The sequence below is a fragment of the Pongo pygmaeus genome, chromosome 13 (genome assembly GCF_028885625.2).
Source record: "Pongo pygmaeus isolate AG05252 chromosome 13, NHGRI_mPonPyg2-v2.0_pri, whole genome shotgun sequence".
NCBI lineage: Eukaryota > Metazoa > Chordata > Mammalia > Primates > Hominidae > Pongo > Pongo pygmaeus.
The window spans coordinates 127,938,665-127,964,776 of NC_072386.2; the positions used below are offsets into that span (position 1 = coordinate 127,938,665).

Here is a 26,112-nt window from a genome sequence, read left to right on the forward strand (position 1 = left end):
GGGGGGCCCCACAAAGCCACCAGTACAGAAAAGGACGATCTGACTTGCTTTAATCTGCACACTGTGGGGGTGGGGGTGGGCGTGCTCCTGAGCAGTGCATTCTGGGACACAGGCGGGCGGGGGCTGGCATGGGAGGACAAGAGCACCTGCAGGGCAGCGCCTGGCGGGCGGGCGGGCAGGCGGGTGTGTCAGCTGCAGTTCTTGGGCAGGCGGTAGACACCGGCCGAGTAGACGAGCTGCTGGTCCCGCACCTTCTTCTGCAGGTAGCCCTGCAGCTCCTGCAGGTCAATCTCGGCCAGTGCAGGCCCAGTCACCACAAACATGCGGAGCATGTTGTAGATGCGATCCAGCGAGAGACTCTCCAGGTTGGTCAGCATGGCCTGGATGTATGTCCAGAAGAGCTGCGGACACAGGCCAGCCCCCGTCAGGCACCTGCAGGCCTTCCCCCTGCCCCTCAGCCCCCCGTGGGGCCCGCACACGCACCAGCAGCTCCTCCTCCTTCTGGTCAGCCTGGGAGGCCATGCCGGAGTCACTCTCGTCGTCACTGTCGATGAGCACCATGTTGTCCCGGTCCTGAGGCCGCTCCTCCTCAATGACAGAGAAGGTGCCAGGGGGCTCCTCGCGCAGCACACCCTGCTGCAGCCACACGGACATCCGCCGCCGCAGCAGCGCCACGGGCATTTTCACCGCCTTGCTCAGTTCCTCCAGGGTCCAGCTGGCTGCATGCAGAGTCACCGGAATGCTGGGCAGCCTGGGCACGGGCTGCACCTCCCCTGCCTCCTGTCAGCCCAGAGGTCGGAGGGCTCCCAGACCACCCTGCCTTGCCCGTGGGAAAGGGAAGGGTGCTGCCTGCTGGCGCAGCTGCCCCAAACCACACCCTCACTGGGGAACAGCCTCTCACCCACAGCTGGGCCGTGTGGCCGGGGCAGACCAGCTAGGGACTGGTGGGCTCACCTTGGTCCTGAAAATACAGCAAGATCACCGCCTGTACCGGGGTGACCGCCACAGACAGCGTGCGGTCGGCCAGCTCCACGTCCATGGTCACCAGGCCCAGGGTGTGCTTCCAACTGAGGGTCCGCATGGCCTAAGGAGGGCTAGTGTCAGCATGGGCAGCTTGGCTGCAGGGGACTCAGGCCCATGGACTCTGCCACCTGGTACCCAGTGAGAAAGGGGCTCCCAGAGCCACCTGCCCCACCTGGCCCTGGCAGGCAGGTGAGCAGCGAGAGCACAGGACTGGGTGGGGTCCCCACCTGCTCAGCCACCATGGAACGGCAATGGGGCCAGCATCATAAGGTGTGTCCTGAAAAGGCTACATCAGCCTCCTGACCCCCAGTGCTTGGAAATGTGGCCATATTGGCAAACAGGGTTGATGCAGATGTAACTGAGGTCACACTGGAGAGGGGTGTACCCTAATCCAATTGACTGGGAGTCCTTCTAAGAAAAGGAAAGATAGGAAGACAGAGGCAGGCGGGGAGGGGGCCACACGAAGACAGAGGCCACCTGTAGCATCGCGACCACAAGCCAAGAAACACCAAGGGCTGTGGCAAACACCAGAAGCTGGGGGGCAACAGAGGTCTCTAAGAGGTTTCAGAGGGAATGGGGCTGCCAATACCTTCATCTTGGACTTCCAGCCTCCAGAACTAAGACAATTTCTGGTTTTTAAGCCACCCAGTTTGTGACACTTTGTCACAGCAGCCACAAGAAATGAACAGATTTTGGTACCAGGAAGGGCGCTGCCGAAACCTAACACCAAGAACTGTGGCAGCAGCTTTGGAAGCGGGTGACGGGGAGAGGCTGGAAGAACTGTGGTGAGGGGCCTGCGCGGCTGTCGGTAGTAAAGGCATGAAGACAAGCCTGGAAACGGCTGGGAGAGGAGAGCTGCTGCCGTCTTGGAGAGTACACACAGCATCACAGGCTGGATGTCAGCAGCAATGCCGACCCAACAGGTGCTTCCAGTGAGGTCTCAGGCGGAAATGACTGTGCTACTGGAAACCGGAGGAGGCAGCAGAGAGCTTGGCTGGCTGCTGCTCTGCTGTTGGGTGCAAAGTGGGGCCTGCAGCTGATGAGCCTGGATATCAAGCTGAGATTTCCAAGCAGTGTGGAAGGTGCCACCTGGCTTCTCCTTGCTACTTATAGCAGAATGCAAGAGGGAGACAATCAGTGAGGCAGAGACCATTAAGCAAAAAGGCACCATCCCTTGGGGATCTGAAAAATGCTCTATACAGGCAGCTCTGAGACGTGGCCAAGGGTGTGGCTGGACCAGGGTTTGCTAAAAATGAGGTGTGACCTGTGTATCCAACTTCCAACTAACCATCTCAGCAGCAGACAGGGACAGGTGGGGCCTCCGGGAAAGGGCTGCGGACCCGCCTGTCTGAAGGCTTCGGCACTGGTGAGCTGCATGGTAAGCCAACGAGGTGTGAGAATTTTACACCAGCAGAAGTGCTGCCAGGCTGGACTGAAAGGAAGGCAGGCTCCAAGAGCAGAGCTGCCGAGGCTGAGGCTGACGGTGTGGGGCTGCCCCTGCAGGCCAAGGACGGAGCAGGGAGCCAAAGAGGATTCGCAGGCCTGGAAGTCAAGGGGAATTTCGGCTGCTGGGTTTGGACTCGCTTGGGACCTGCCAACCTTTTTCCTCCCAGTTTTCCCTTTTGGGGTGGGAATGTCTATGCTTGTCTTACGGTTGAACTTTTGAAACAGATCATCTGTTGGCTGATTTCACGGCGTCCCAGCTGGAGGAATGGAGCACACTCCAGCCTCACCTGTACCTCGTTTAGATGCATTTACAGGCTGAGATGTGTGTGGAACTTTGTGTGGATGATATTTAGATGAGATTTGGACTTGGAGTTGATGCTGAAATGGTGAAGACTTTTGGGGACACTGGGGCTGTCATTTGCACGTGGGAGGGGCCCGCCACGGGGCAGATTGTCATGCACTGAATTGTGCCCCTCGAAAAAAGACACATGAACCCCTAACTCCCGGTGCCTCTGATAGGATCTTATTTGGAAATACGGTCATTAAAGATATAATTAAGATGATGTCACCCTGGAATAGACTGAGTGTCTTTCTAAGAGGGAGATAGGAACAGAGACACGGGGGAATATCACGGGCGACGCGGCAGAGACCAGAGCGAGGCATCCACAGGCCCAGGAGCTCCTGGATCCCCCAGAATCTGGAAGAGGGGAGGAAGCAGCCTCCCCTAGAGCCTTCGGAGGGCCCTGCTGACCCTGACTTTAGACTTCTGACCTCTGTAAGATGATAAGTTTCTTTTAAGCCCCCTGGTTTGTGGTACTTTGTTCTGGTGGCACCGGGGCACTGACACACCTGCTCTGTGGGCCAAGGGCTCCTGAGTCCTTCCAGGATCCGGCAGCTTTTAATGGAAACAAACCCCTTTATGGACAGAAAATGGAGGTGGAGTCAGTGGCTTGCCTAGGTCCTAGCTCTGGCTTCAAGGCCGTGACCTCCACAAATGCCACTGGTCAGCCTGCAGCAGGACAGATACAAGGGCTCAGGAGCAACCGGCTCAGGGGTGACGCTGTGGGCTGCATGGCCAGCCACGTGTCCAGCAAGGTCACTTGGCCAGGAGCTCTGCTGGTGGGACCTCTCAGCACAGCCCCGGGGCCTTCCTGAGCCACTCCTGTGTCCCGCTGAAGTTAAGACAAAGGGCACTAGAGTATGGCTGTCCCAGCACATCAGGCCTGAGCAATGGGCAGTGGCTGAGCCATGCCTGGGACCCAAGGCGGGACCCTGGAGGGAGGCCACTGGGGCCTTGCCTGGAAGCGGCGCCGGAGAGCCTGAGGCAGCCAGAGGGGCAGGGGGAAAGGGACCGAGCACGGAGCCAGGCCACACAGATGATTTGTACCAGAACGCAGTGGGGTGCGGTGCCCGCAGGCTGCAGAGACACCAGGCTGTAGCACAGGCCAGAGCTCGAGGTGCGGGGATGGCCAGGGTGCTCCTTTCCACTGGGAGCAGGTGCAAGCCACACGGACCCTCCACAAGCTGCAAGGGACACCTGGACTCTTCTAGAGCCAAGCTGAGGCCTGAAGGGAGGCAGTAGGCATTCGCCACCGTGCTCAGCAGCCCAACCCTACCACAGCCCCTTGGCCTCCTGGCCTGGGGGCCTCTGCCTGGCCCTCCCCTTGTCTGTCTCTGGAAGGAAGCTTCCCCCTTGGTTTCTAAAGTGGACACATCGCCCTGCACTTCCCTAGGAGTAAGTTCCCTTGGTCTGTCAACACAGCAAGGCCCTCTTACTTGCAAAAGAAAACACAACTAGGTCCAGCCTCCTTCACAGCAGACCTGGAGAAGCTGTGGACCCTCCCTTGAACTCAGCCCCACCCACCGGCCTCCTGGCGGCTCTGTCCTGAGGCTGCTCCTCCTGCCCGGGCTGAGGCTGGACCATCCCCCTCCTGGGGTACCTGGGGTTGGGGTCTGCAGACTGGATGCCAGCTGTGCCCCAGGACCCTCTCCTCACATGTCCCCCACTGGGATGTCCAGCTCCCCCCAGTCCTGAGCACTCGCTGGGCACACCGGAGGCCTCACAGGCCCCACACATCAGACTGATAGCCCTGGAACCTGCCTGTGACGACCATCCTAACCCCTTCCTCCCCGAGCCAACACATCCCACCTGACTATGAGCTCAGGGAAAGAACCTCCAAGCCTAGTTCCATCCCTCAGGCTCTGGACGCCTGTCCTGGGACTGCTGGGATCAGCAGTGCTGCCAGGGGAAGTGAGCCAAACGTGGCCAATACCATCCTCTGGGCACACTGTCCCCAACTGCCAGTGACCTCCAGGCCAGGGCTCGCTCCTCCACTCCCCACATCTGCTTCCCTCCTACTTCCACCACAGACCCAGCCCCGGTCCTCAAGTACCACTGGAGCCTGCAAAGGCAGTTCTCGAGGAAACAGACCTGGAGAAGGGGGCAGGCCTGGGGTCCTGGGGGTCAGGTGCGCTTGGGAGTGCTGCCCTGGGCAGAGGGCAACCCTGGCTCCCTAGCTGCCTCCCTGCAGTGACGCAAGGCACCCCAAGCCCCTGGTTCTGAGAGGCAGAGAGTAGATAACAAAAGAGGAGGAAACGCTCAGAGGGCAGGGCCTGCTGTGGCCACAGGGGTCCCCATGAAGCAGCTCAGGAGACCTGGGCCCAGCACAGCCCCCACCCAAGCGCCTGTGGGCCGCGGGGACACTCAGTCACAGGGGGCACAGGGGGCACGGGCTCGCTGGGAGGAAGCCCGCGGGGATGCTCACTCACGGGGGACACGGGCTCGCTGGGAGGAAGCCCGCGGAGATGCTCGCTCACAGGGGACACGGGGTTGCTGGGAGGAAGGCGGAGAGAGCCTGGGCCAGGCCCACTCCCTCTCCTGCAGGGGTGGCTGCGAGACAGGACCAACCCAGAGACACTTGGGCGACAAAGGGGCGGCCACAGGCACCAGGCTGCTGGGAGCCCCGCAGTACAGGGTAGGGGTGCCGAGAGCCCGTGGGGCGGCCTGGCATGGAGGTACCTTGAGCTGCTCGTACTTCTTGCAGTAAGCCTCCAGGGCTGCCCTGATGTCCTCGGGGACTTCCAGCTTCTCGTCCTTGAAGGGCGGCCAGAACTCACTGGACAGGATGACAGCGTAGACCCCGAACGGTGGCTGCTCCTCCGCTGGCCGCTTCTCATCCTCCTCCCGGATGTTGGCGTTGATGCGGCGGGAGTCCGCCATGTCCTGAGGAGGAGCCGGTGTCACGGGGGACCTGCGGGGCGGCCGGGCAGCGGGCGGGGCTGGGACCCACCTTCAGCATGACCTCACAGAAGTGCATTGGGGCCTCGCCAAAGCGCAGCTTCAGCAGCTCCACATTGCGGATCTCCCTGGAAAGACGAGCGTCTGGGCAGGGGGTCGCGATGATCCCCAGCCCCAAGGAGCACCTGTGGCAGGGCACAGGGGTGCCCCCCAGGCAGAGCAGGGGGCCTGTGTGGGCACCCCGATGGCCAGCACACCCCCAGCCAGGAGTGGGGGCGGAAGCACAGCTCCAACCAGGCCCCAGGCACGGCGTCAGGGCCCTGTCCCGACAGAGGCTCGGCAAAGTCCCCGGCACCCCTGGAGATGGCCGGCGCATCACAGGCCTCACCGCTCGGGGCTGAAGCTGAACTGGTGCAGCAGGCGGTCGGCCAGCAGCGAGCGGTACTCGTTGATGAAGAGGTCCTTGCTGCCGTAGATGCTGACCAGCAGGCTGATGATGTCCGAGGAACGCCGCTTGGAGCTCGACTTCCCTGGCGTGGTGGGGGCAGGGGTGTCACCTGACAGGTACCTGGGCAAGGACAGGGCCGCCCCCCTCCCATCCCGCCCAGCCAGACGGCACAGCCCAGCGTGGCTCTTCCTGAAGGCCCTCGAGGCTGGGAGCAGCCCTGAGCCTCCCAGGAGACCTGGAGTCAGGTCCTGGGGCAACAGCTTCAATCCCCAGCCCCTCTCACCCCACAGGGACCTCCCGGGACTCCCATGCAGGCTTAGGGGACAAGCCAAAGGTCCTGGGGTTTTCCTCTGAGACAGACTAAAGATGTGTTGAAGACTTACCATCTGTGCCAGGGCAGGGGCCAGGCCTGGGCCCCACAGCCCTCAGAGCCCTCGCACACGAGGGCCAGGCACAGATGGGCTCTGAGCAGGAGCTGGCACCCTAACGGAACTTTGAGGCCCAAATCAGTACAGAGCTCAGCGGTCACCCACTTCTTCACTCCTCTGCCAGGTACAGTGGTGGGGCAGGGACACCCCACAGCTCACAAGCGGTGGGAGGCAAGGCATCCCCCACGGCCAGAGTGACCAGCCACAGAGGAACACAGCCCATCACCGGCCTGCCCAGGCTGGCAGGCGGCGGAGCACTGCCCTGACCTTTGACACCCTCAAGCCTCTGAGACACTGGCCACACCTGACACAGCCAAGCTCTGTGACAAGGGATGAGTCCAGAGCAGACGGCCTGGCTGAAGCCCCCCACCCAACTGGTGAAATGGACCACGCGGGGCAAGCTAACCTGGATCGGCATCCACGGGGTCCGGGACCCAGTCCTCTGGCTCGCCCGAGTCATCCTCGCTGTCCTGGCCTGTCTCCAGGCTCGCCGGGTCGGTCTTGGACAGCTCAACAGCCAGGTCCCCTGTCCCGTCCGAGTCCCCCGTCAGCCCGGCCACAATCTGCCGCACTGTGTCCTCCCGTGTCCTGCCGATGTGAGTGCTGCTGTGGCCCACAGTGAGAACACCCCGCGTGCACCTCCCACCACTCATTCCAGTCCCGGCCCCATCTAGGCCAGCACCACCGACCCTGCCTCTACACTCAGTGGTGACGGGCTATTTACTAAACACAGGCCCATTAGACTCCTTAAAAACAAATAAAACCAACACAACATGGGAGCAGCGGGAGCTGCGAGCGCAAGGCCGGCCTGTGCACCTGCGATCCCAGCACTCAGCCAGGAAGACTCGAGCCCAGGTGTCCGAGGCTGCAGGGAGATAGGGCTCTGCCACTGCACTCCGACAGAGCGAGAGCCTGTACCAAGAAAAAAAAAGAAAAAAGGGCTGGGGGCAGTGGCTCAAGCCTGTAATCCCACCACTTTGTGAGGCTGAGGCGGGCGGATCACGAGGTCAGGAAATCGAGACCATCCTGGCTGACACGGTGAAACCCCGTCTCTACCAAAAATACAAAAAGTTAGCTGGGCATGGTGGCGGGTGCTTGTAGTCCCAGCTACTTGGGAGGCTGAGGCAGGAGAATGGTGTGAACCCGGGTGGCGGAGCTTGCAGTGAGCCGAGATTGCGCCACTGCACTCCAGCCTGGGCCAACGAGCAAGACTCCATCTCAAAAAAAAGAAAAAACAAAGAACTGGCTCATAAGCCAGGCCAGTTACAGCCACAAACCACCAAACAAGTCCAGGTAGGGGCCAGATTCCACCGGCTCCTGCTGCTCAGCTCCTGGGGGCCACTGTGCCTGCCAGCCCCGAGCCAGGGCCTCTGCGACCCCTGAGGAATTCCCAGGCAGCCATGTCAAGGTCCTCATTCCAACACTTTCTCCACCGAAGAGCCCCAGGGAGTGTCTGTTCCTTGTCGTGGGAAAGGCCGGGACAGCAGAACCCACTCTCCTTGCCTGGTCGGCCTTGGGGACTGGTCAGCACCAAGGCGAGGCCAAGTGGAAGAGCTTCTCTCTGTGCTGGAGATGGGGAGGCTGAGGAAGGGCTGTGGTGGGCCTCTGGCAGCTGCACACAGAGAGCACGGTGACACCGTGTGACAAGGACAGGTGCCCGGCACGGGCAAGAGAAAAGGAAAGAGCCCGGGGCCTGATCGCGTGCACTCAGCCCAGCCTGGGGAGACCTTGTGTCCTGAGGGCCGAACACACCCTCCGGCTGCCCCCAGGACGACGAGGAGCTCAGCAGGACGCCTGGGGTCCCAGTGGCTCCTGGGCCAGCTGCGGCCCTCACCTCAGGTAGCGGCGGATGGGCTCACAGGCCACCTCCAGGATGACCATGGAAGGGTCCAGCACGCGCAGCGCCTTGATGGCGGAGATGTAGAGGGTGATGATGTCACACGTGTTGACGCCTGCAGCCAGGGCAGAAGCCAGCAGTCATGCAGTGCCCGGGACCACAGCCTCCCAGGGGCAACGCCCGAGTAGACAGCTGGCCATGCCAGTCAGGTGGTCTACAGGTCCCCACTGCAGCCTCATTCCCTTGTCCCCCCATCCCCACGTCTACCTGCTCACGGGCCCTGCCCTGCAGGGAGGTCTGTTCTGAGAGAACTAAGTCTCATCACCTCAGACCTACCGGTCAGCCCTGACTCCCTCCAAAGAAGAAACAAGCAAGCTGACGGGCACCTCAGATCCCCTAAGGCTTCGCCAATTGCTTCTCAACCCATTTCTTCCTTAGACCTACAAGTCCAGGGCTGGCAGATTGGGCCCCAGGCTCCCTGGACATGGGCCCCCTGGTGAGTGTCTAAGCCCAGAGTGCTAGGTGGCTGGGCAGCACACAGCACCTGGATGCAGGAGCCGAGTCTCCAGGGCAGCCTTGAGGGACACGAGCAGCTGCTGCCTCTGGTCCGTCCTCTCCAGGCAGTACTTGAGGTCCTCGATGGCTGGCCGGGAGTCTGGGAAGTCTACAAGAAGAGGAACATCCCTCAGGGACAGACACGGATGCGTGCGCACGTGCAAGCTGGTACAGAGTGCGTGCAGTGTGGGAGAGGACATGCGCTTGCCAGCCCCAGGACGATGATGAGACCACCTGCTAGGCACCAGACATCCCCCGACACTCTGGCGTGCTGATGCATTTAACCACAATGCCACAGGGTGGACAGAGCAACACCCAGGGGCCAGTCCCCAGCAGGAGCGAAGGCCAAAGGAGCACAGCAGTGGACACCCAGAAGCACTGTCCAGCATCTGCCACAACTGCCCTGATCCAGGCACGGGGGACGCCGTGGTGGGGAAGGTCCCAGCACTGCCCGGTGCACCCCCCTGCAAGAGCAACAGCGAAGGCACAGGGAGCCCCAGACGCGAACACAGAGGAGACACGGCGAAGGCACAGGGAGCCCCAGATGCAGACACAGAGGAGACACAGCGAAGGCACAGGGAGCCCCAGATGCAGACACAAAGGAGACACGGTGAAGGCACAGGGAGCCCCAGATGCAGACACAGAGGAGACACGGCGAAGGCACAGGGAGCCCCAGATGCAGACACAGAGGAGCCCCAGACGCAGACACAGTGAGCCCAGACGCAGACACAGACAAGACACAGTAAAGGCCCTGGGAAGACTCCCCAGACGGGAGAGTGGACCCCAAGGCCGGGGCGGGACGACCTCGGATGATGCTGAAGAGCTCCTCGATGCGCAGGCTGGCGTAGATGCGGTAGAAGAACCTTTGCACATGGCAGCGCCAGCGGCGCAGGGTGTTGCCGGCCTCAGGAGACGCAGGCCTGGCGGGGCTGTCCTGCAGGAACACCTTGCCGAGCCAGCCGACCACCCGCTCGATCCACTGTCAGGAGAACACTAGTGTGAGCTACAGGAAGGCATGGTGAGCCCGAGGCTGACTCAGAGGCTGGGAGGAGCCTCGCAGCCACCCACCCTGTCAGCCAGGACCGAGGGGAGCCCGAAGGCCACCTGTCTGGAGGCTGGAGCACATCAAAACCTGCAGGGTGGGTGACGGCCCAAAAGGCGACGTCCTGGCCCCGCTGCAGTCTTCATGTCTCTCACACGCGCCAGTGCCCACACTTATCACTGGCACGAGCAACCCTAGTGTGAGACGTGATGGACACACACAACCTGTGCGCTGTGCCTGGTGGGCACACTTGACCCCACTTAAATGGATAAACACGCCCTTGAGACCAGATGGGAGGCCCAGATGAGCACAAACCTCTAGGCGGCAATTCCGCTGCAGGGCCCAAGCGTGCTCATGCCCCACAGACCTGCTACCCAGTGGCAAGACCACACAGATGTTCACCCTCTCCACCCTACTACCCACTCTTGCCCACCGCTGTGGGGACACCCTCCCTCTTTGAAAGCCCAACATCACAGCCAATCTGCACCTCAGTAGGGGGACTCCAAAGCACTGAGGAAAGGACAGGTGACACGTGGGAACAGGGTGGGGGGACCCACATGGCTGGGCCCAGCTCCCCTATTGTTCTGGGAGCCCAGAGCAGAGCCCCAGGTCACACCCCAACAGCACAGGTGCCTGGAGGCCCCATGTGAGAGTGTCTCGCTCCCGGCTGTGGTGCAGGCTGGCTGTAGGTCCGTCCATGAGGGACCGGCCAAGTGAGTCCACACTCAAGTAGGGCAGCAAACAGGAGAAGGGGCTCCATTCAGTGGCTCCTCTGGTGGGCCCAGCTTTGCCACACCTGCCTGAGGCAGCCCCCTCGGGATCCTGGCCTGGTACTGCCTGCAGCATGGGATTCTGCATAGATCCGAAGAGCGCACCTCAGATGCATCCTCGCTGTCACCAGGGCCCAGAAGTACTGGTCTCTACCCCACATCAAGACAGCTCCAGCTACCACCTGGTCTGGGCCCACCCAGGCCTCCATGCTCTGGATGCTTCTGAAGCCAGGTGTCAGGTTTGCCAGAAACCTACTCCCCTGTCCCCATCAGGGCACAGTCCAAGGGAGGGGTCCTCACCTTGTGGAACTCACGCAGGAAGGAGCGCTCGTACTCGCCTCGGCAACGGTCCTCCATCCTCTCCCGGGTCACCTGGTGCAGGGTGGTAGTCACAGCCTCGGCACTGACCCGCTCCAGCAGACTGAGCCTGTGTCTAGAGGAGAGCCCTGGCCATGGGGCACCCACAGCACACACCGACCCCTCTAGCCCACAACAGCCCCATGCCAGGACAGCCCTGCCTGTAGAGTGCATGCAGCACACACACACACACACACACACACACACACACACACACACCTCCCCACAATCCTCAGCTGTGGGGGGCAGTTGTACCAAAGGCTTCAAGAAGCCGCTAGGAGCACAGAGCACTCCCAGGCTCTGCTGTCCCCGCCCAGCTGGCCTCTATCCAGGTAAGGACACTGGCCTTCCCCATGTGATCAGTGGCAGCAGGTGTGGCTGTCGGGGGCCCTAGCCTTATCTCCGAGGATCAACTCTGAAACAACAACCAACTGCACTGCTACCCTGGCCGCAGAGGTACAGATGCCACTGTTTGTGCCTTTCAGTGCAGTCTCTGGTCTACAGTGACAAAACGACTAAAGAGGAGGATGAGAAAGGTTGCCATGTAACTTTTGCAGGGATGAGCCCAACAGAAGCCCTTCACGGTCTCCCTGACCCCTGCCAGCAACAGGACCACTCCTTTAGTCCACCTTTAGTCCACCTTTAGTCCACCTAAGGCCTCTCAAATAGCTGCGTGGCTACACCGCTGTTCAATGTGACAAAGCCACCACAAACAGCCAAGAGTGTGACAATTGCTAGAGGACTACAACAGGTCCTGTCTCTCACAACAAAACCCTCTCCTCTCCAAACTAACAGGAGACTGCTTGCCCTCACAGTGACCTGATCTCCCTGGAGAAAAGCAGCAGCAAGCTTCTGTTCACAATTACAGGACAAGGAATGTCGACGAGGGTGAGAATCTTTCCTCCCCAGGATCGACAAAAGGCACAGTGGAATTCTGCAGAGTCCAGGAAGTTTGGAGTTGCTAAGAAATTTGCTGCTGCAGACACAAGCCACATAGGGCCTTACCAGGGTCAAGACATTAATCTGTGGGACTAGAGGTGAGTGACAGAAGAGAGACACCTGTGTCCAGGACACACTGCACAGGAATCCCTGGGACTCTCTCTCTGTCATGTTCCTGGTTATCAGGACGGCTCACCAGCTTTCTGCTGAGGCCAGCTGGACCCAGGGGAGCAGCGGGGAACCAGAAGGAGCAAGGGCATGGCCATCGGGACAGACTACTCACAAGACCTGGCTGAGCTGATGGAACTGCTCCAGAGCCTGCCGACACCAGCACTGTTGCTTGTCACTGCTGCACCCTGCACACAGCGGGCTCTGCAGGAGCCGGTAGTACCGGCGACGGGCATACCGGCTGTCCAGCTCCCCCTCCAGTTCCGGGTCTGTGCCCCCTTCCCCCTTTCTCTTACTCTGCATATAGACTCTCAAGAAGCACCCATACAGACGCTGGATCATCTCTTGGAAGGTTCTGGGGGTGCTAAAGAACAAGACTCCGCGCAACATAGTGTGGACTTTTTCTCGCAACCCCTGAGCACCAGTGCCCATTAGCAAGCCCAGGCGAGTCCATTTCTCGAGCAGCTCTAGACTACGCAGGTAGGGATCCAGGCGGCTTTCCAGCAGGCCAAAAGCGTCAAGGAGCAGCAGAAGGCACTGGGGCTCATCCGCAGAGTTCTCGCATTGGGAGATGGCATTCCAGAACTCAGGGGAGATGTTGGCCTGCAGATCGTTCTGCAGCACCTCTACGAACCACTCCTCCAGGACCGAGTGTAGGCCGTGGCCCCTCAGAACCTCCACCGCCGCCCGGAGCTCCTCTTCCTTTGGCGGGACTGCACCGCTGGTTCGGGAAGACACCTGGAGTGCAGAAAACCGTGAGGCGAGGGGAACACAACATAGAGGTGGGGAGAGGCGGGGAAGGGAAGAAGCTGAGAGGGAGGCTGCAAAAACTCCATTGCCCCCTGTCCGTGGTGCCCGGACGTTGGGCCGAAGCTAGGGAAAGGCTGCCAGCCGAGCTGAACGAAACGAAACGGAAAGGTGGTGGAAAGTGCAGGACAGGACAGAGGCGGGTGACGGACACAGCCGTATGAACCCGAGGGTGACCGCCCCAAAGCGCGTAGGGTCCCGGAAACTCCGCGCGAGGCCGCCACTCTCTTCCCAGGCCTCACCAGCCCCAGCGCAGCCGGCGGCACCAGGCCGGTGCTCACGGTGTTCCAGGCCACTAACAACTCCTGTCCGGGCCGGGAGTCGCTGTCCCCCTCCGCCACCGCAACTGCCGCCGCCATCTGCACCCACCGACTCCGAGATCCGCTCGGCGCGGCGCGCGGCGATGACGCACGTCTGCACGCGCAGCCATGACGCGCACAAGGCGCTCAGCGATGACGCGCTAGTTCGGCGCGCTGTCGGGGAGTCGTGCGCAGGCGCGGACAGCGCTGCTTCCGCGGCGGTTGGGGTGGCGGGGCCCGGGGCGGCGTTGACCATGACCCAGCAGGGCGCGGCGCTGCAGAACTACAACAACGAGCTGGTCAAGTGTGAGCGGCGCAGCCGGGACGGGGAGGTCGGGAGGGCCGCAGGGCCGCAGCGGGGTGCCCCTGGACCCGCCTCGCTGCGGGCATCGCGCGGCTGAGCAGAGCCCTCCGTGCCGGGGGCTGGGTGTCCGTGGCCCGAGCCCTCGCTGGCTCGCAGGCCCCGCGCCGGGCGCTCGGGGGTGGTGCCTGACTCAGGCTTCCTCGGGTGTAAGGAGGCCCGCCCTCCGCCGCCGCGCTCCTGCCCTGGGCCCACAGCGCCGCCCCTCCCGGCCCCCAGGCATAGAGGAGCTGTGCCAGAAGCGGGAGGAGCTGTGCCGGCAGATCCAGGAGGAGGAGGACGAGAAGCAGCGGCTGCAGAATGAGGTGAGGCAGCTGACAGAGAAGCTGGCCCGCGTCAACGAGAACCTGGCACGCAAGATTGCCTCTCGCAACGAGTTCGACCGGACCATCGCGGAGACGGAGGCCGCCTACCTCAAGGTGGAGCTCGGGAGGCCAGGCCGAGCATCGGGGGATAGTCACGGCAGGGGTGTTGCCACGGCAGGGCGTCAGGACCGTCTGGGGCTCCCAGCTGTGGGCAGTCTGTGCCTCGCTGGCATTTCGGGCAGGGGCAGCGTGGCCAGGCCCATTGAGGAACCCAGGCTGCTGTGGGAGTGACCGTGGGGTTGTCTGTGGGGCCTGGGGCATCCTGGGTCCTGGTCTTTATCCGGTTCTCGCTAGCCATGTGGTTCTTTCTGCTCAATGTGAAGAGCCAGGTCTTGGGCAGAGCACGCGGCACGGGCCAGTGCTAACCCAACCTGGCTTTGAGGATGGAGAGGAAGTGTTTTGGGTCAGATTCAGGAGGGAAGAGGGCCCTGCCACCCCGTCTGCCAGTCCTCTTGGGCTTCCGCCTTTCCCCACACAGGATCCCTTGGCTACAGCACCCCCAGCCAGGTCCCTGCACCTGAGTGTGAGGACAGCTGGGGCGTAGGACCTTACCAACAGGTGAACATTAACAACCTTCTCACTTCTCTGGCCCCAGATCCTGGAGAGCTCCCAGACTTTGCTCAGCGTTCTCAAGAGGGAAGCTGGGAACTTGACCAAGGCTACAGCCTCAGACCAGAAAAGTAGCGGTGGCAGGGACAGCTGACCAGACCAAGGGCAGGGCCTGCCTCCGTGCGCCCCTCAGCTCAGCCCCAGCAAGTGTGCGCTCAGAGCATCTTTGTTCTTCACGGCAGCAGCTATCTTCCCTCACTGTCTCAGGTGCCGAGAGGGGCAGGTGCCAGCCTCCACTGGCATCAGTGACAAGCCCAGGGCACAGCCCACCCGGGGGGTCCTGGCTTCGTGCTCACACAGGCTATGGGGATGGTGGGCTCCAGGTCAGCTCTGCAAGGGACCTGTCTCTGTGGCACCCACACTCCTGCCCTGCCAGGGAGGCCCTGGTTGTCTGAGCACCATGGGGCCCCCTCACCTTGTCCCTCCTTAGCCAGCAGAGGCCCAGGGAAGGGGACAGGGGTTCTCCTTCACCCCAGAACCCAAACCTCAGGTCTCACCCCTGTGGCCTGTGATTATCAATAAAGATTATCTTTGTAAAGATCCGTGCCAGCCTGCTGCTTGCCCGTATCAACAGCATGGGGCTGCCAGACACCCGCAGAGCCTGAGGCTCCCCCTTGGGAGAGGAGGGAGGAGGGTCTGGAGTGGCCTCCCTGTGACTGCACCACTAGCCTCAGGGACACCGCTGAGGGTGCCCACCCTGCCCAGGCCAGCCCCACCCTCAGCCCTCCCCAGCAGGGCTGCCGGTCCTCTTCCCCTGACCAGCCCACGGCTCACCCTCCTCTCAGGAGCTCTGCTTGCTCGTCCTGTTCTCTGCTACACCCTGATGTCCAGCATAGGACCCAGCCCAGAGAGACAGCTGGGGATGCCAAGCATATCCAGCAGCTGCCTCAGACTCAGGTCCCTCTCACCAAGGACTGGGGGGCTTCACACCCCCCACCCCCGCCGGTTCCTCAGTTGCAAGTTCTGCTTGGCCTGATAACACCACTGCTGCCACCAGGCCCTGCTGCCCCCCTTTCCCTGGCCGCACACCAAGCACTGGCCACTTCCATCCTTCCATGTGCCCTGGGGCCTCTGTTTTGTCCCTGCAGCAACCAAGCACTGCCCGAGGACTGGGCTGATTTGGGAGGCGTGTGTTGATCCAGAGGGTCTAGAAAAGAGCCGGGCCCAACCCCACCAGGGAAATACACCAAACTCTCCTTCCGCCGGAGTCTGGCCAGACAGCATCTCTTTATCTCTTTGCTTTTAGGTTTGATCCTCCAGGGAGGAAATGGCGCTTGGGTTCAATGGGCTGTAAACAGCCCCAGCTCTGGCTGCCCGAGGCAGGCGCTGCTCCCGACCTGCCTCATCCTGTGGGTCAGGGGGCACGCCAAGCCCAGCAGAAGACACCGTCCCCTGTGCTGCCCTCATGCTGCCCTTCCCTTGGTCCCTCCCCAGGCTCTGGGCCCCTCAGAGAAGCCACTTCAGGCCCAACAGCTGCACACTCTCACTTTCCCACCTGAAGTCTAGGCCCCTGACAGCAGGCCTGGCATCCTACCTCCCACAGTGCCAGCTCTGGGAGGCTGGGGTGGAGGGGCAACAGGTTAACACGCCATGGAAGTTGGGAGGTCAGAGCCTTGGCCACCGGGACATCAAGGAGTGGGGGTACCAGATCGGGGTCACCTCCCACACACCCTGGCACAGACGTGCAAACTGGGGCCAACTGTACCCCATGTGGCCTCTTCCTGCAGAGACCTGCCCCTGCTCCCTTCTCAGCCAAGGACCACGCAGTGGGGACACCAGCAGCCTTGTCCAGTGCTGTTTATTGAGTCCATCATCAGAGACAGGAAAGACGCCACTCATCACAGAGGGCATGTGGGCCGCAGGCAGGGGCTTAGGGTCCTGCAGAGGACAAGTAGCTGGGACAGCCCTTCACCCCAGACAACCCATGGCCGCTGGGAGGCAGGCTGAGGAGATAGGACAGGGAACGGCCAGGTGCAGAATCTGCACAGCCCCCTGCTGGGTCGCAGATGGCCACCACCCAGCAGGCCCCTGGCACTCACCCACAGGCAGTTCCCCACCCGACTCCCCCCTTGGACCCTCCCAAACCAGGGCCGGGGAGTGAGATCCAGACCTGGCCCCGATGGCAGGAGGCACCCTAGCTGCTTCCAGGGCCAGGAAGGGTGGGTGGGATACAGTGAGGCCAAACAAGGCAGAAGTGGGTGCAGTAGTCCCTGGCTACTGCCCAGCTTCCAGGACTCTCACAGCTGGGCTCAGCCTTGGTCCTGGCAGTGCTGGGCTCAGAAATACAGGGCTGGCTCGCTGCGGAAGTCCGAGAGGTCATTCTGACTGGCGGGTGTGAGCTGAAAGTGAGAGGACAGAATGTGGACACACGGGCTCGCCCAGGTGTCAGACTCCCCCCAGCGCTCCACTCCCCCACAGCTCACCATGGCCTCCGTGGGCGGGGGCTCTGCCTCCCTCGGGGCCTGCTCCAGCGCCTGCTCCTGCCATTTGCTGAAGGCCACAGAGTGCTTCGGGGTGTAGCTGGACAGGCCTGTGAACGGAGGTGCACACGCAGACATGTGGACACAGACCAGGCTCCACCCCTCCCAGGCTGCCTGTCCCCCTAGGTGGGCACTCACCTGAGATACCCTCTGGCACCCGAGAGCTCTCGGGTCTCACGCTGCTCACAAACGTGGCCCGGGGTAGGAAGAGTGCAAAGGGCTTCTCCTCTGAGCCGGATCCCTCTTCCTCCTCTTCCTCTTCCTCCTCCTCCTCCTCCTCCTCCTGCTGGTCCACCTCTTCCTCCTGTGCTAGGGAGCTCTCGGAAGGGTACTCAAATGTAGTCTGCAGGCTTTTGTCGTTGAAGGAGATCTTCATCTGGGAGTGAGAGTCACGTGAACGAGGGCTGAGGGCCCACATGGGCACAGCGATGCCAGGGGCTCAGGTTCAGCCCTCAGGATGAGACTGACCCAAGTGGGGCGCCAGACACACCATCAACCGTTCCGGGGGCTCCAGAAGGGGGCACAGAGCTCTCCAGCTGGACCCTGCCGGCATCCATCCCTCTGCCCTGGGGGCCAACTCCCCCTCCCCATTCCAGCCAGGGACCAAACTCTGACCAGGATCAGGAGCCCAAAGCCTCTGGGTCCCCAGAAGCCTCTAGACCAGCTCCCAGAGCTACCATCTCAAGCCCCTCCTGCTCTGCTGTCTGGGCAGAGTGCCAGCTGGGGGGAAACTGGGGTGGACACATCCCCTCCCACCAAGCAGCTCTAGAGCAGGAACAGGGTGGAAGAGAGGCTGTCCCCTCAGGGGCCTTGCACTCTAGGCTCCAGGCAGCTCCTGCCGGTGTCTGGGGCCTCTCTCTAAAGCCAAGTTCATGTCCTGGCTTACTGGATGCCTGGACAATCCAGCAGAGCACGGACCCCCCACTGCAGACAAGGGCCTCTGTGAGGCGTCAAGGCCAGGCAGTAGCCTCAGTCACCATCACCCATCTAACATAGTTGAGAGGTGGCCTGAGGCTGTGCAGAGTGGGGGGCTGCCTCCACTGAGCCTGAGTGCCAGCAACCCCAGCAGTGACCCCTTCCTCACCCTGCTGCCCCTCTGGCCCTCCACTTCGTAGGCTGCAGGATTTCACATCTGAGCAAATTCTTTCCTTCTCCCAGTGGCCTTGAAGCCCAGGCAGGGCTGCCGGTTCCCAGGGGTAATGGGGGCAGTGGGGACCAATGGTCAGGACTCTCCACCTCCCCTGACCGGGGCTTGCATGGGGCTAAGCTCCCCACAACAGCCGAGCTCCCACTGCTCAGCTGCACTCAGCCCGGCCCCAGTGGTCCCTAATGAATATGAGCGGCCCCCGCCTGCAGCAGATGGAAGCAGCCCTGACGGAGCTCGAAATATTAAACTCTTCCTGGGCACAGGACACCAGCAGCTCAAGTTCCTCCTCCTCCCCTAGAAGGACCCGGAGGCAGGAGCCGGGCCCCAGGCAGAGAACCACCGCAGCCAGGCACAGTAGGACGAGACAGCCTCTCAGGAGGCAGCCGAGGAGGCCACACAGGGCTGCCATGACAGGGCCGAGGGCACACGCTATTGCCATCATGCCCTCTCCCACAGCGGCCACACGGCCCACACAGCCAAGTGTACCCTTGGGTCCCTTCTCACCACGAATAGCCCCGCCTCCCACAGCTGGGGGGCCACGTTTTGTGCCCAAATCCCCAGCTTCCCCTCTCAGCACAGCTCACACAGAGCCCTGCTGGGCAACTCAGCTGCCTGCTTGCATCCCTACCCTAGGCCTCGGCACCCCAGCCATCTGCATGGATGAGTGGGGGAGGGGGAGGCCACCTGGGTCAGACAAAACAAGGAGAAAAGCACCCGCTCCTGTCCCTTAACTGCCCTGCCTGGGGCTGGGCCCACCTGGCCCTCCAACGCTCATCCCACAGGAGGCCAGGCAGGGAGAGGCTGGGACAGACCCCACAAGCACCCACCCTCTGCCAGCCCACTTGGGGATGCGGTCACCCGGCCCTCCCAGACTCATGCTTTGGGACAGATACCCCAGGTGGAGGTGCTCAAGGCAGGACAGGGCTGGTGGCCAGAGCTCTCCCACAGCCCCAAAGTCCAGCAGCAAATGGGGTTTCCAGTCGCCCTGGATACGTGGAGCTAACCCAGATGACCCCGAAGCCCTCCAGGCCCAGCCCCCACGGCTGAGAACACAGAAGCGCTGGCTGCCAGGGCCGCGGGATTAGTGCCCTTGCTCGTGCACATGACCAGTCCCAGCAGGGGGGCCGCGGGGGCTGGGTGCACATGGGCCCTGAGCCTGGTACAGCCTGGCCAGGCGGTGGAGGGCGGGGGGTGGACAGGCAGCCCCTGTCTGCCCTCAGCTGGGGCCCAGGGCTCTGGTCACGTCCTGCCTCCCCAGGTCTCCTCAGCTGGGCTAGTGCCTGCTGAGCCACACAGCCCTCCCCTCCCACTGTGGGGACAGGTCAGTGGGTCACAGGACACCCCGTGACTCATACTGTGGGCAGCCTGAAGACCCCGGGACGCAGGATGGGCAGAGGGTGTGGCCAGGGTCTGGCACCGCACACACCTGGCCGCAGCCTATCAGGGACTTTGCCTGGTGCAGCCAACAGAGCAGGCAGGTGGGTCCCGGCTCAGCCCAGCCTCCCAGCAGAGCCTCCCGGCTTCTCAGGACCCTTTTGTTCTTGCTCCACCCACCCTGCCTGTGCACACCTAGCTTTGGTTACCAAAGGGCCTGGCCTCCACCTGGGACAAAGGGCCAAGCAGCCAGCCCCAACCTGCCCAGATGGAGGTGTGAGCTGAGCCCAGCCCCGCCTCTCCCTCCTCCCTGCACACAGCTGCCTGCCTCCCATCCCCCACACAGCCCCAGCCAAGGCCCCCACGGGTGCCCGGACCCTAGACCAGGCTGCACGAGTGCAATGTCCACAGCAGGCTCCCAGGAGGCTGGGTGCTCCCTGAGTCAAGTGTGGTCCCAGGGCCAGGCACGGCCTCCGCCCATGAGAAAGCTGAGGGAGGAGGGTCCAGGCAGTTCCCGGGGTCCCCAGCTTCAGAAAGACCACCTAGGCGGCACCTATGGGAAGAGCTGGCGGAGAGGCGAGAAGGAAAGGAAAGCTGACAAGAAGGGACTCAGCCAACAACAGTGAGAGCCTCTGGCCACCCAGGATCTGCCCTGCACAGGGATAGAGGCAGGGAGGAGCCCAGCCTGGGGCTCGGTGCTGGCCGGGAGGTGGTGTCAGTAGGAAGGGCAGATGTCAGGGTGGCTCTTGGGTCTAAGGATCAGAGAGCGAAGCCTTGGGAGTGGAGGCGGAAGTTGCACAGCAGGTGAGGGCGGATGGCCCTGGGTGTCCAGGACTGAGCCCTGGGGACACTGACACGCTCCAGCTGGGCAGAGAGCCAAGAGGGGAAGAGGGGAGGAGGGGAGGAGGGCAGAGGGGACAGGAAGCGGCCTCCAGACAGGTAGGAGCCAGGCCAGGTGACGCTCCATGAAGAGGAAAAGCTACAGCGCTGAGTCTCAAGGGAGGCAGGTGTGAGAATGAGAATGGGTGCCCCACCCTCCAGGAAAGCAGCCCGGGCGTGGCTGCAACAGCACACAGCAGTCTGCCCCAAGCTCAGCCCTGCAAGACGGGGCACCTGCCGCTTCTGCCAATGGATAACTTAAGCGGGCCTGTGCCTGCCAGGCAGGTCCCCCGCCCTGTGCCTGCCAGGCAGGTCCCCCGCCCTGGCACACAGGCCAGCAGCTCCCCACTGCCCAGAGCAGGGCTGCACCCCTCGGAGGCGGGCAAGGGCATCATACCCTGTGCGGGCACAGCCAGCCCCGGGTCAGGCCCTTCACCGACTCCCACCACCCAGGCAACTTCACTGAAGAGCTGCCCTTCACCTGTACCCCAGGAAAAGCAGCAGCACCGCCAGCTGCTGAGGTGCATGCACAGTGAGCCGTCGGCCCACAGTCAGGTCCTGCTGGACTCCGGGCCCTGCAATCCCTGCGCTCCACCCCCATGCCCGGGGGTCAGAGCCAGTGGTCCCAACCAAAGGCTGGGGCCAGCACGGTGGCTCACGCCTGTAATCCCAGCACTTTGGGATGCTAAGGCAGGCGAATCATCTGAGGTCAGGAGTTCGAGACCAGCCTGGCCAACATGGTAAAACCTTGTCTCTACTAAAAATACAATAATTAGCTGGGCGTGGTGGCAGGCGCCTGTAGTCCCAGCTACTTGAGAGGCTGAGGCAGGAGAATCGCTTGAACCCTGGGAGATGAAGTTTGCCCTGAGCTGGGATCCTGCCACTGCCCTCCAGCCTGGGCGACAGAGCAAGACTCTGTCTCAAAAAACAAAAAATAAAAAAAGGCTGGCCAGGGTGGTCAGACAAAGCCAGGCACAGGACCGGCAGGGGCACCTCACACCCCCACCTGTGAGTGCTCCTGGCCCAGGGGCCACAGAGTACATGGGACAGCCCTGCCCCACAGCCCACCGTGCCGAGACCAGCAAGCCATTGTGAAAGGCAGGGCAGCCCCACGCCTCCGTCCCCTCCTGACGGACATTCTGGCTCTTCCCAGGCAGGGCAGCTGGCCTGTACCCAGGCAGGAAGTCACAGCCAGCAAGTCATGCTGCTCTGGCAGGGCCCTGCCGAGCCACCTGGCCATGCCAGGCATCGTCCATCTGGACCCCCACCCCTTCAGGCTGGCCCGAGCTCCTCCCTCCTGCTGGTCCCAGGGCCTGTTTCCCAGGCTCAGCCTCTCCCCACTGCATCTTCCTGCTCCTGTTGGCCCTCCGGCCCCCACCCTGTCCTGACCCTAACCCAGCCACAAGTGACCCCCACAGTTCTGTCCCTTCTTTGCTTTTGTTTTTTTTTTTTTTTTTTTGGAGACAGAGTCTCGCTCTGTCACCCAGGCTGGAGTGCAATGGTGCGATCCTGGCTCACTGCAAGCTCCGCCTCCCGGGTTCAAGCAATTCTCCTGCCTCAGCCTCCTGAATAGCTGGGATTATAGGCGCCTGCCACCACGCCTAGCTAATTTTTTTATATCTTCTTAGTAGAGACGGGGTTTCACCACCTTGGCAAGGCTTGTTTTGAACTCCTGACCTCGTGATCCACCCGCCTTGGCCTCCCAAAGTGCTGGGATTACAGGTGTGAGCCACCGCGCCCGGCCCAGTTCTGTCCCTTCTGAAGGCAAGATGGCCAGGCTCTAGGCAGTTCTGTCCCTTCTGAGAGCAAGATGGCCTGGCTCTAGGCAGTGGCCTCAAGTCCCAGGAAGAAGCCAGGCTCCCAGGGATGGCCACACAGGTTAAGGGGAGGGGTTCTAGAAACAGAAACCTGAAGTCAGTACTTGCCCCACAAGCTCCATGACCCCGTCTGACTCCCAAGCTGAGGCACAGTTTCTCTCTACAAAGGGGGAGCTGTCCCCACTGCCACCTCTGGGGCAAGCCCAGGAGGTGCCCACCTCACACAGCAGCCAGGGCCAAGGGTACGGACACAAGGGAGGGAGAGGCAGACAGGAGCTGGAGGAGAGAGGCTGTGGCTATCAGACCGACCCCATCTTGATGGGCTGGGGTGATGCTCGGGCGAGGGTCGGGGAGATAGACCCATGTGGCTCCAGGAGTGAGAGGGGCCCTGGACCCAGCCCCAAGCCCCCACTGGAAGCACCTCAGGAGAGTTAGCACGGATGCCTGAGCCGGCAGATAGAGCCGGCAGGAGCACCAATGCCCTAGTTCCAGGAGGCGAGGATGGCACACGGAGAGGCGCAATGCCAAGGCCAATCCCAGGCAGGAAGCAAACAGAGGGAGGCAGCAGCCTATCTGCTGAGGGAGCCTGCAAGGTCCCATCCCCAGCCTGGGGAAACTGAGGCTGGAGGACAGCCTGCCTCAGGGGTGAGCCTAGCTGGCACTTGCTCTGGGGCAGTGCCTGGATAGGAAGACCCAAGGGAGGCGCCCCAGGCCCCCCCCCCCAGTCCCCAGGGAAGGTACACCTGCTTCCTGAGAGATCACCGCAGACCGGGAAGTCACGTGGAGCTGCCCTTGGAATTTGCCCCAGGAAACAAATACAGGTGCAGGAATGACCGGGAAGAATCTGAAGATTTTCTTTTTCCTGTGCCCAGAGGGTTCCAGGCCACTGGCCAAGAGGGAGACTCCCCTGCCTGGCTGGCTCAGAGCCTCCGAAGGCCCCTTCTCCCCAGCAAGCTTCCCAGGCCCAGAATAGGCATACACGGCATTCCTTCCCAGCTCCCAACCAGTGTGCCTTCTAGGGAGCTGATGGCCCCCTCCCAACTGGCTGGTGGGCTGCACCCCAGGGCTGACTGTGATGCAGGGATCCAGCCAACTCCGATCATCTGGCCCTTCCCATTCATATCGTGGCGCCTGGCGCCCATGCAGCGGGCCTCCAGGAGACCATGTGAGGCCACCCCCTCAAAGCCAAGCCCAGGGAGGAGCCCACAAGCCCAGGTCTGCTTCTTTCAGCTGGACTCACAAAGGGACAGACCTGCCCAGCTAATTCCAGATGAGCCACAACAACCGGCAAGAGGCACAGCACTGTCTGCCCTGGTGCTCTCCAGCAGCCTCCCAAGGCACACAGCAGGCCAGCTGTCCCCACGGCCCAAGTCAGGGGGCTCCTCTGGGGCCCTGGACCCGGCACGGCCCACCCAGCCCCAGCTCGCCTCAAGTCCATGTAGAAACCATCCTTTGCCCAGGCCAAGCGTCCTGGGATCAGGGCAGGTGCTGCCCCCACAGTTCTGTGAGCTGTCACTCTCTCCCTCCGGCCAGTGGCCCTGCCCCCACCACTGACCTTCTTTCTTGAGGAGCCAGCCTTGGTGAGGCAGGACTTTTGCAGGGCCAGGTAGCCGCCAATCACCTCGATCTCATGCACAGTGGGGTAGCGCTTCTTCAGCGTGGGCCCCAGGAGGCAACTAGCCTCCTTCTCCTCGGCCTCTGGTGGCCGAGGCTCCCCGTTGGCCTGACTGAAGTGCTGGTCCTGCAGAGTCCCTGGCTTCCTCTTGGGCACCACTGTGAAGGTGTTGCTGCCCCGGGGCTGAAGCTCTGCCATGCACCCGGGCCTGGCAGGGTGCAGAGGCCTGGCAGGGTGCGGGGGGTGGGGTAGTTTGGCTGCTTGGGGGGCCTCCTCCGAGTCTACCTCATCGATGAAGGTGACAGGCAGCCCCGGCCTCCCATATTCCCGGCTATTCTTGGCCAAGCCAGGAACCCTGAGGCCCTCAGCAGGCTCAGCTTCTCCCGCAGCAGCCGGCAGGAAGGGGGGCGGTGAGGACGGCCTCTGCCACCTGATGGCCCAGTCAGCGAGGGCGGTGGCTGTCCTGGGACAGGACCCCTCCTTGACTGCCCACTGTGCCTCGACCTCCAAGGGGCTCTTCCCGAGGGCAGGCGCACCATCCCCTCCAGGCACCGGTTGGGATCCGAGCTCCTGGCTCGGGGACGCCGGGCCCAGGTCTCCCTTTGGCAGCTCCACGGACTGCCTCGCCTCAGGAGGAGGGGCCCCGGAGGCCTTGTTCTTGGGGATGATCATGAAGGAATTTCGAGAGTTTGCGCGGAGGCTGGCCAGCGCCCGGGCCTGGAAGTCCCCCGAGGGGATGGTCTCCATATCTGGCTTGGGGGCCGGCCGTATCTCGAAGGAGTCGTTGGCGCTGGTGGCTGCGGAGACGCACCGGCGCTGGCTAGGAGTGGCACTGGCAGGGGGCGAGGCTGGAGTGGCACTCGGGGTCCCGGGGCTGGGGGGCGGGTGGAGGGAGGGATCCCCCGACTCCACCTTTGGCTTCCACTGTCCCGACCCAGGCGGGGAGCCCGCGAGGCGGTTGGCAGGGCCGGCCCGGGGCTCAGGGGCCGAGGGCCCGTTGGAGAGCAGGCGGGCGCCCGCGCCGCGGTGCAGACCCCGGGGGTGGACGGTGAAGGAGTTGCTGCCGGTCTTCTGGAGGAAGTCGCTGCGCCGGACCCCGGGGCTCGCCCCGACACCGCGGGGCCCGGGCGCGGCTGGCGGGCTAGGGGCCACGGGCGGGGGCCGGGGCGGCGCGGGCGGCGGCGGCGGCGGCGGCGGGGGGCGGGCGCGCTCGGGGCTCCCGTGGCGGCGCGGCGCAGTGGGCGGGTCGAACCTCTCCAGCAGGCGGCTGACGCGGCCGGGCGGCGCCCCGTACACCAGCACCTCGGCGGCGCGAATCTGCGCGGCCCCCGGGGCGGGCGGCGCGGGCGGGAAGCCGGGCACCGTCTCGATGATGAGGACGCTGTCGGCGCGGAGGGCGCGCACGCCAGGCACGCGGCGGTACCGCTCCAGCAGCCGCGCCCCCGCTGCGCCCCCGCCGCGCCGCCGCTCGGCCTCCAGCAGCATGAACGGGTTCTCGCGCAGCGGGCCCAGACTCTCGGCCAGCACCCGCTGCTCGGGCTCCGCCGCCCCGGGCCCCGCGCCCCCGCCCAGCGCGGCTAGCTTGGCCCGCTTCCGCTCCAGGATCTCGCGCTTCCAAGCGGGCACCACAGCGCGCGGCCCCGAGCCCGGCCGTCCCACGGCGGCCATGCTGCGAACGCGGCCGTGGACGGCTGGACTGAGGGCCGGAGTGGCCGCCGCCGCCGCCGCCGGGGCGACCCTGGACGCCGCGGCCACGCCCCCTCTCGGGCCACCGACCATTGGGGGGAAACCCGCTCTCCCCGCCCCGCGCGGGAGGCCCACCTATGGCAGGGGAGGAAGGCGGGCCCCTCAGGTGACCCTACCGATTGGACAACACTCGCCTCAACCCCGCCTCCCAAGGGACTTCATTGGACAACGCCTGTCGCCAGAGCTGGCCTCCATTGGGGAAGGCCCCCCGGACACACCCCGGCGCCTGGCGCCGCTCACTGGCAGACCCCACTTCCGCCTCTGCGCGCTCAGCTCCCCGCGTGCCTGAGGGGAGCCGGGTGGGCGGCCCCTCGACCCTGCGCCCCGAGTGACCTTGGCTGAGCTTGGGACTTCCTCACGCT

General features: G+C 63.1%; 3 protein-coding genes across 9 annotated transcripts; 1 reads left to right on the top strand and 2 right to left on the bottom strand.

Annotated features, from left to right (window-relative positions):
- Positions 1-33: 33 nt before the first annotated feature.
- ANAPC2 (anaphase promoting complex subunit 2) lies at positions 34-13,616 on the bottom strand. 6 transcript variants are annotated; one of them, XM_054500637.2, is made up of 14 exons: positions 13,301-13,616; positions 12,367-12,989; positions 11,088-11,214; positions 9,780-9,954; positions 8,965-9,084; positions 8,418-8,535; positions 6,990-7,171; positions 6,096-6,237; positions 5,760-5,835; positions 5,489-5,692; positions 3,319-3,384; positions 955-1,084; positions 484-719; positions 34-401 (listed from the first exon to the last, which is right to left on the bottom strand). In XM_054500637.2, the coding sequence occupies exons 1-14, from the start codon at positions 13,415-13,417 to the stop codon at positions 189-191; spliced, it is 2,529 nt and encodes an 842-aa protein (XP_054356612.1). In that variant the 5' UTR covers positions 13,418-13,616; the 3' UTR covers positions 34-188. The 6 variants fall into 6 exon arrangements, 5 of the variants coding, with proteins under 5 accessions (XP_054356612.1, XP_054356611.1, XP_054356614.1 ...); XM_054500636.2 differs by having other exon boundaries at positions 11,088-11,220; XM_054500639.2 differs by lacking the exon at positions 3,319-3,384.
- On the top strand, positions 13,462-15,230 carry SSNA1 (SS nuclear autoantigen 1). The gene is made up of 3 exons (XM_063650144.1): positions 13,462-13,533; positions 13,616-14,137; positions 14,679-15,230. Exons 1-3 carry the CDS (start codon positions 13,462-13,464, stop codon positions 14,784-14,786), a joined length of 702 nt encoding a protein of 233 aa, XP_063506214.1. The 3' UTR covers positions 14,787-15,230.
- Positions 15,231-16,472: 1,242 nt separating this feature from the next.
- On the bottom strand, positions 16,473-25,941 carry TPRN (taperin). Of its 2 annotated transcripts, XM_054500719.2 has the most exons (4): positions 23,945-25,932; positions 17,311-17,548; positions 17,116-17,222; positions 16,473-17,031 (listed from the first exon to the last, which is right to left on the bottom strand). In XM_054500719.2, the coding sequence occupies exons 1-4, from the start codon at positions 25,781-25,783 to the stop codon at positions 16,969-16,971; spliced, it is 2,247 nt and encodes a 748-aa protein (XP_054356694.1). In that variant the 5' UTR covers positions 25,784-25,932; the 3' UTR covers positions 16,473-16,968. The 2 variants fall into 2 exon arrangements, with proteins under 2 accessions (XP_054356694.1, XP_054356693.1); XM_054500718.2 differs by having other exon boundaries at positions 16,473-17,222; positions 23,945-25,941.
- Positions 25,942-26,112: the final 171 nt, after the last annotated feature.